The sequence below is a fragment of the Lathyrus oleraceus genome, chromosome 4 (assembly GCF_024323335.1).
Source record: "Lathyrus oleraceus cultivar Zhongwan6 chromosome 4, CAAS_Psat_ZW6_1.0, whole genome shotgun sequence".
Lineage (NCBI taxonomy): Eukaryota > Viridiplantae > Streptophyta > Magnoliopsida > Fabales > Fabaceae > Lathyrus > Lathyrus oleraceus.
This window is the reverse complement of record NC_066582.1, coordinates 74471057-74480319: the sequence shown is the minus strand read 5'-3', so window position 1 is coordinate 74480319 and position 9263 is coordinate 74471057. Positions and strand designations below refer to the sequence as shown.

Sequence of the window (9263 nt, the reverse complement as noted above, 5' to 3'; positions counted from 1 at the left end):
AATAATAATAAAGTTTAATTACATTTTTTATGCTTCTATTTTACTCAATTTAAGAAATTGATCCTCCTATTTTAAATTTATATAATTTTGATCATCTTCATATTTTTGTGTTTAAAATTATTGTAAATGAAAAAATAAAATGAATGTAATAAATGATTAAGAGTATTATAAGTAAAAGAAAAATTATTATTTGAAAAGTAATAATAATGATTAGGTTTTTTTAATACATGTACATATTCTAAAAATGACATTTAAAAAGGAATAACATAAACGAATTTTACATGGGATAGGCTAATGGAAAAAAAATTACATCCCTATGAGAATAACATATAAGTAAACCCAATTGTCTTAGCCTCAAATCCGCACTTTAAGGAATAAAATGTTTGCAATTGGACAAAAAAGGTTCCACGTGAATCAGGAGGGAGGAGAAAAAGACTGATGCTACTACAGGTACCGGGTGAATCATACATATCTAACTGGAAGCCTTATCCTCGTTTTAAGTCGAATATGGGGCTTGGCACCTTTTGTTCCCAAGATATCTCCACTTAGTGATAAAATTTTAATTTGTTGTTTGTTTTCAACTAGATATAAAACTGGAATGAGGTATATTACAATGAGGTATGTTCAAATCATCTCCCGAGTCTAAATCAACCTCAACACTTGTCTGAGACAAAAGCTGAGTAACCACTTCATGAATTGTACATCAAAGAAGAGCCATTGATTTAATTTCTGTGTCTTCGTGAACATGTTTCTTGATTATATTTTCAGAATCCGGTAAGAGATAACAAATCATATTTCCAAGCAAATCTTCTCCACCAATAGAACTTCCAGTCAGGGCTTTTATTCGGCATTTTCCTGCTGCTATAGCAGTAACAGCAACATCACAGTAACCAGAATCCATATTGAAAATGAGAGCAATTTTGCTGCTTTCAATGTCCGAATGTTGCAGTGCATACGCCAAAGGTTTTGTCATCCTGCAATTAAAAAACAAGAATGTTATATAGCAGAACAACACTCGGAACTCATATAGCAATTTTTCATGTCCAATGGAGTAATTGGATATACAGATCTTTTAACAGGCTTAAGGAACAAGTTTTCACCAAACATTAGCACACTGATCAAGGAAAATAACCAGAAGACTAATTCAGAGTACAAACTAATACTACACCGATACAAATTACTCCTGCTCTTGCATTGGATATATATATATATATATATATATATATATATATATATATATATATATATATGCAAAGAAAAATGTGAATATTTGATTGTTTGAAAAATGAGAAAATTTATCGTCAAAACACAACTAATTGATACCAAATAAAATCAAAGAATAATAGTAAACATTATCGGTCTTTTGTAACTTTTTTTCTTTCAAATTATTTATCTAGTTTTTTTCCTCAATTTCATACTTATTTTTTAGATTTGGATTTGACATTGATGGTATGTGTTATAACTTGTAAGATAGAGATATGGTTGAATTTTGAGAGCGGTCTCGGGTGACTTTGTGGGGGTTGGGATTACTTGATTGAAGAGTTGAGTTTGAGAAGATACAGAAGAATGGAGTTGAATTTTATGTGTGGTAAATTTGAACTTTCAATTTGACAAACAAATCCAATTCCAGACCTTTACAATTTTAAAACTCAAGATGACAGTGAACTCCCACATAATAATACTTTTACAACTTGTCTCTTACATTCATTTTTTTTTACCAAAATAACTTTATTTCATCATCTCTATCTTGTGTCTTGTGATGAGTAGTAAATCAGCAACTTCTAAAAAAAAAGAGTAGAGAAAGAAGTAGAGTGATGGTCTAAATACAAATAAAGCATGTGTGAATATAATAAATCAGAATGAAACACTTAGAAGGCGAATCCAATTATTTAAGGATAAATATTCAAAATTTCTCCCCAAAACAAAGCCTTGATTTCCAAAGCATCAAAGGGGAATAAAAATAAGAAATCCATACCATCAAGTTTCCAGAAAGTTGGAGTGCCTAAAAAATAATGGCTCATTTCCAGCTCCAACTTGAAAGTGATACACAATTGCAAAATGCAAGGGAAATAAATTATATTTTTACTTCTGTTTTTAGTTTCCTTGTGTGTGAATGGAAAAGTCAGGGCATATCATTAGGGCTAAAAACTGATATTGACCATGCCATACCATTAACAATGATTTGGACCATCAATTATGAGGCAACTGGTTTATCTGATGCTTTATAGCAAAGCATCTTCTGTACATAGAACATCATGTAACCCTGAGCAGCCCTCACAATGTTTTCATCAACTTGAGTAACCCAAGAATCATCACACTTGTACCATTGATTGCTTAGTCGCAGATAAGTCACATAATGGCCAGCATCTAGCTTACCAGAGTGAGTGACGACAGCAAACAATTCAAACTCTGAACATAGATCATTTGAAGCTTCAGGCTCGTCCCCGTCAAAAGGAAATATTCGGTTACCAAACCGACGTCTTAAGATTGAGGATGAGAGATAAGGTGCCATGTCCAGTGAAAATGGGAACTGTAGATAACGGTCCACCTTCCTTGACATTTTTCTGGTTGAAGAGTGCTCAAATCTTTTTATATGGAAACAAGAAACGAGGGGAAGCTTCCTTATCGACATCTGCTTGAGAGTTTCCTGCTTCACCTGACACCGCTGACAGAAAAACTTTTGGTTAGACCCCAATTTCTCTGCTCTCGTAAATCTATCTAGGCATCCCATCAAGGTAGATATCCCACGGTTTTGGCTGGAATCAGCCTCGCCATTGCCAGAATGACTGGAAGCTGCAGAAGCCACCTTGGTAGAACCACCTTGATTCGGTTCCAAGTCAAGTGAGATGTCTACGCATGGGTCATAAGTTGTTGATGTGAATCCACAGGCCATACACATAACATCTGATCGCAAAATACCAGAGAATACCCTATGAGCAATACAGCAATCACCACTGCCTGCACAGTCAACGAAATGGGATCACAAAATGTTATCTTCACGAAAGACATGCATGCAACAAGAGCACATCTAATTTTGAAGATATTGCACATTTTAGCAAAAGGTAGCAAATAAGTTCATCATAGGATAAATTAAAAATAAAACAAAAGGTGGGGCATTCTATCAAAAATGAAGTTTTCCCGTGGAGGTGACAAATTATAATCGTACAACTATTGTAAGAACCAAACATGTTTAGGGCATTATCCATAATCCCTCTACAATATGCAAGAGACCAGTCTAAAACACAGATTCTGGAAGAGTGAACTGATTCTCGAACAAACAGGGTCCTAAATCTGGGTTTCTAATTGGGAATGAGGATGTGGAACTTGCAATGAAACCAGAGAGACAATAACTACGGTATACAATTAGTCACACAAAAAACAACAGTACAAAAGACGTTTGTGTTTTATGCGGGATATAAAACATCTAGTAGAAAGAACCATGTAGATTCTTTCAAGGATAAACTCTTTGCTAGGGATTTAGAAGACTCTTTCTATTGCATTCATGGGGACTGAAAAACTAAGGCAACTTTCCCTCTAGGTTAGACAAGCCTTGTATAATTAATTAGAACCTAAACATGGCAAAAAGATGGAGTTAACATTAGCATCCTTTGATCTAGAATCTCCTATATGGTGAAGTGAATAGGCTAAGGAAAAATTAACTTACAGAGACTCATTGGAGTGTAGGCGCAGGTTGTGATTGAGAATTAGCGCTAATTGTTTGAGCAATGTCAACTCCTATGGCAACAAGCAAGAAACCTAAACCCTCACCCTGCATTTCAATGTTTATGGTAACTATGTTATCTTGAACAGTATCTGTGTCAGTTTGAAAGCTAAAAATATCAAAACATTGAAGAAAGTAAGATAACTGCACTCTACTGACAATCTTCCATAGTTAGAATGTTTGCAACTATAATTATGCTAAGCTGATTCTTTGGCTTGGTATCTATTGAAAAGGATAACAGATTAACTTTGTGCACCATCTAAAGGGTTTGTGTTCTTAACAATCCAATGCTACTACTACCCAATATCAAAGATCAATATCATTTCCTATTACTCTTTAAATTTCAAATTCTCTCATAAATATTAAACCATACAGTTAATTTTTGCCTCTGAAACAAAACAGAGGTGGGCTAATGTAGATTTTGGTTATGGTAGAAGGTCTCTTAACACGACAATAGCACATTTTACCATTATCGAAGATAAATGACACGCATAGCAGTCATCACTATATTAATTTATTAATGATACCATCACCATGACTTGAAACCAGACATGTCTTAAAAATTATAAGAAAAACATCAAAGAAACCAGAGCTTCCACAAAGGTTAGAAAAAGACTACAGACCAATCTTCAAAAAAACACAACTTTTTGCTACAGAAGATCATAGAATAAATGACTTCAACTAACAAATTCCTTTCATGCCATAAAATTGAATCAAAACACCTCTCTCCTAGCCAAATACAAAAAACTAAAACGGGTTACACATGGAGCAATAAGCACTTCAAAGAAGGTGAAAACAATAAACTGGTGTGTGACTGACTGTATTGGAATGCAGTACCTTCACTGTGTGTCTTACGCCGATCCTTGTCAACCTTTTCATGGATTCCATCAAGCATGGAAATGAAAAATTCATGCGCATCCTGTTGTTCATAGCTGGCAAGGTTGGACTTGGCAGCATGCTGCCACCAACTGAAACACAACAACAACAACTTCTTAAAGAGCTAAACTTACAACAACAATAATAATATGTAATAAATTAAAAATTCATACATCCATCATCAATAACCAATCTATAGAGAAACTCAAAAATAATTTATAGAAAATAACACACACAACATTTACATGACACCTAAGAAGCCCCACCAACCTAAGCGCCACACTATACGCACCTGTACAAGAACTTGGCGGGGCTATAGGGAAGACGATCTCCAGAAAACACAGCGGAGAACATAGCATCCATATCACAAGCTAAGCATATTCGTCCAATCTTGTTCCCATTGTTTCCGCCATTTTTTTTCCTTGTTGCTGCTATGGTAGAATCATCACCATCGGTATTACTATTCTTCTGGCAAAAGTACCGATTATGCTTATCGCTCAGGAAATAATTTCTCAGCGGCGGAGTGTGAAACAACGCCTGCAACACTGAATTCATGAAACAAGTGTTTCCCAGATTGTTCAGCCCCCGCAATCCCCGCGGAAACTCTGGAAAAGAACCGTCACCGTCAATTGGAGCAGAACAGCTTCCGATCAGAGCTCGCTCGCGCAGATCCGGAGTTGCAGGTCGATAATCCACTCGTCGTCTCTTCCTGAGATTCTCCGGATGCGGCGTAGGGATAACCGTTGATTCTCCGCCGCCAAGCGTCGAAGCAACGGTCTGTGCGATCACAACTGCAGCATCGAAGTCGCGATCGTATACTTGATCACGGCAAGCACAGCAGAAAAGCTCTGCGCGGTCGACGTCTATAGCGATCTGATGACCGGGAGACATTGAGGCGTCGTGCGCGGCTGCGTGGGAAGGAACGCCAGATGCAGAGGAGTGACACGACACGGCGGAGCAAGAAATACATGCATAGAGGCGGGAAGGAGCGTGGAGACCACAAGCGCTGCAGTGAGGAACTTCGTGAGGATTGCGGCGGAGGGAAGCACGGCCGCCGGGAGGCTTGATACGGAGGCAGTTGTGGAGGGAGAGGAATGGTTTGGTGGAAGTGGTGCGGAAGTCAGCCAAGTGGGGGCATGGCTGTGGCGAAATCTGACCGTTGATTTTGGAGGACATGACGGTGAGTTAATAATGTAAATGGATCGGATGGATGGTTAGAGTTTAGGTTTCAATGGCATAAAGGCGCTTGGATCGGAGAGGAGAGTCTACGGCTGAGATTGGAGGTGGAAAGGGAAATTGATCAGGATTTGCGATGCATTCGGTATCGTGTTCAGCTGCTCTTAGCGGCTACTTTTACTCTTCCATCGCAATTTCGTACCATATTTTTATTTGGCTGTACCACTGCTCCATCCCTAATTTAACATTCACTTTTCATAATTATAACATTCACTTATTTATTTCTAACTTTTTTTTATTTGGTCCAGCATGTTTGATGTCTACTAAGAAGTCAATTTTTAGTTTTTTAATTTTCATACAAATTTATTTTTCAAATTTATTGATATATACACAATTTTTAATATTCATGAAATTTATATAAATGACAATAAGCATGTTTTTTTTGTTTTTTTGTTTAGAGGCAGGGTGGTTAATCTTCCATGTGATTTGTATTGAAGTTTTTAACCTCTCTAAGCTCTCATATATCTAATACCGTATTGATTACTCTCATGCTCATATTATAGAAGTCATTAGACATTTAGGAGATATATCATCACCATTATTATCCTTATTATAATAATCAAACTATTATTTCAATATTATTTGCACCTCAGAATAGAGGGGGAATCATATGACTTTGAGAAATTTGTGACTTTGTGACTTTCTCTCTAAATCAATTTTTCTCTTTTAAAATATAATTTATTTTAATCATTCATTTCTTGTTCATTAGGCCTAAAATCATAAAATTACTTACATAGTAAAATCATTGAATATGATCCCCATATGAAGTTAGTCTCAATCCTATGATTCTATTTCATCTTTCAAACTATATAACTAATCTTATTTTTAATATAATTGAACTTTGGTTGCTCAAGTGACTTCAACGAGATTCTTCTCTTTAGTGATTAGAGAGGAGACACGTTTTTCCCATTCAAAATGACAATATTGTAAATTTCATGAACATTTAAAATTTTGTAGGTTTGTTCATAATACAGTTTAGTAAGAAAATCAAACTGAACCAAACCAAACCACAGTAAAAGCTCACTCAAACTGAACTGAATCGTTTCAAATTATTCAAAACCAAACTGAATCATAATAAAAGTTCACTAGAATTGAACTGAACTTTCAAATTACTCAAAAAACTAAACTTAACCAAAATAATTGGTTTGGTATACCATTAGAAATTTTGAACCGTATTGAATCGTTAGAAGTTTTTTTTTTTAACCGAATCATTTATTAAATAACCAAAATATTAAACTATTTTTCAAAAATATTTTTAAAAAATGAAAACGAATTTTTAGTGTTTTTTTTCCAGTTTGGTTTCGGTTTCGATTCAGTTCAGTTTTAATTTTGGTTTGGTTCTATTACTATTTTTTACAATATGATTTGGTTCACTAATCAAATATAACGGGTAGATTATTTTCACTTTAGCTCAATTTGGTTTGGCGGTTTGATTCAGTTCATGATTTTTTACTTGACATTTCAACCATAAGTGATTGTCTCACACGGTGCTGCATCAACCATGACCATATGTATTTTCCAAAAAAGATAGATTGCGACATAGCAAACATCCAATAGGGTATTTCTTTTACGAAGTCTTCGTTGAAATTCTCTACATAATCTACTCCGGTCACAATATGATTCTTTTTCATTTTGGTGGTCTTCCTCTTGCTAGAACCCAAGACATTTTTTATTTAAGGCAATGTGATTGACCATAAAGATTACATGTAGATGGTTGTAGATAATTAAATTGAAGGTGGTAGGAAACACAAGAAAGGGGGGGATGAATTGGGTTTCTAAAAACATTTTTTTTTCTAAATCAACTCAATAAACCAATATCACGAACAAGAAAAATAACAAAGTTATTTTTATACTTGTTCGCTATTAACTTCAGTCCACCCTACCAATGTGATTTCTCCTTCTCAAGAAGGAATTAATCCACTATAATCAAAATCTGATTATAGACACCACAAAGATAAATTGTCTTTGTCTTCTTGAGTCTATCTGACTTAAACCTAGTCACTTAACGAAACCACTCAAACAAATTTGAGATTTACAAGTTGTGTTTACAAAGAATGTTTCTAAAAAACAGATTAACACAAATTAATATAATAAATATTTTTCACACAGTAACGAGTAAAAAATCTTGTGTGTTTACAAAAACTATAGACATAAATAATATGTTTTCAGTAAGAGCGTGTGTAATAGCGTAGTTATGAGCGTAATGAATTAACAGTTTCTTCCAATCTTCAAGTATCTTTTATATAGGCATATAAAAGAATCGTTGAAGGATAGAATTAGAATACTGAATTGCAGTTGTCTCTTTCATAATAGTTTCCGTATGAGAGACAAAATGGTACAATAGTACAATCCTTAGTCCACAAAATCAGTATAGTGGAGGAAATAGTGATCTTGTACTGTGTATTGTTTTCCTGCCGCAAAACATTTTGATCTTATCTTCTAATCTTTAGAGACTTATTTTTATTTGTTGTACCACACGCTCCATCCCTAATTTAACATTCACTTATTTATTTCTATCTTTTTGGTTTGGTCCAGCACGTTTGATGTCTACTATGAAGTCAAATTTTAGTTTTTTAATTTTATACGAGTTTATTTTTCAAATTTATTGATATAGGCACAATTTTTAATATTCATGAAATTTATATGAAAGACGAAGACAAGCACCGTTTTTTTGTTTTTCATTTTAGAGGCAGGGTGGTAACTCTTCCATGTGATTTGTATTGAAGTTATTAACATCTCTATCTTTTCTTGGAATTATTTTTATGAAGGAAAATTAAAGTAGTAATATTGTAAAAAAAATAAAAATAATAACAACATAATTGTCAAAAGACATGTTAAATATGTTGTTAGAAAAAAAGAGTATTCCCTTTTCCAAGCTCTCAAGTATCTAGACCGTATTGATTACTCGCATGCTCATATTGTAGAAATCACTAGACATTTAGGAGATATTTGTCTTCTTAAACAAAACTATTACATCATCACCACTATTATCCTAGATTACAATAATCAAACTATTATTTCAATATTATTTGCACCTCCGTATCAAGGGGAGGGATTTGATGACTTTGGGAAATTGGTGACTTTGAGACTTTCTCTCTAAACCAATTTTTTTCTTTTAAAATATAATTTATTTTAATCATTCATTTCTTTTTTATTTTACCTAAAATCACAAAGTTACTTACACAGTAAAATCATTGAATATGATCCCCAGATGATGTTAGTTTCAACCCTATGATTCTATTTCATCTTTCAAACTATATGACTAATCTTATTTTTAATATAATTGAACTTTGGTTGCTCAAGTGACTTCAAGGAGATTCTTCTCTTTAGTGATTAGAGAGGAGACAAGTTTTTCCCATTCAAAATGACAATGTTGCAAATTTCATGAACATTTTTAAATTTTGCAGGATTGTTCATAATACAGTTTAGT

General features: G+C 34.1%; 1 protein-coding gene across 2 annotated transcripts; it reads right to left on the bottom strand.

Annotated features, from left to right (window-relative positions):
• Nucleotides 1–545: 545 nt before the first annotated feature.
• Nucleotides 546–6045, bottom strand: LOC127073479 (ubiquitin C-terminal hydrolase 22). Of its 2 annotated transcripts, XM_051014634.1 has the most exons (4): nt 4890–6045; nt 4559–4689; nt 2170–2958; nt 546–974 (listed from the first exon to the last, which is right to left on the bottom strand). In XM_051014634.1, the coding sequence occupies exons 1-3, from the start codon at nt 5771–5773 to the stop codon at nt 2195–2197; spliced, it is 1779 nt and encodes a 592-aa protein (XP_050870591.1). In that variant the 5' UTR covers nt 5774–6045; the 3' UTR covers nt 546–974; nt 2170–2194. The 2 variants fall into 2 exon arrangements, with proteins under 2 accessions (XP_050870591.1, XP_050870590.1); XM_051014633.1 differs by lacking the exon at nt 546–974 and having other exon boundaries at nt 1861–2958.
• Nucleotides 6046–9263: the final 3218 nt, after the last annotated feature.

Excerpts from the sequence above, each read along its gene's own strand:
- LOC127073479 (XM_051014634.1), bottom strand. The coding sequence starts at position 5,773 with ATGTCCTCCAAAATCAACGGTCAGATTTCGCCACAGCCATGCCCCCAC. Across the intron at positions 4,690-4,889 it reads CCCGCCAAGTTCTTGTACAG|TTGGTGGCAGCATGCTGCCA; the intron begins GTGCGTATAGTG and ends GTTGTGTTTCAG. Across the intron at positions 2,959-4,558 it reads GCGTAAGACACACAGTGAAG|GCAGTGGTGATTGCTGTATT; the intron begins GTACTGCATTCC and ends TTGACTGTGCAG.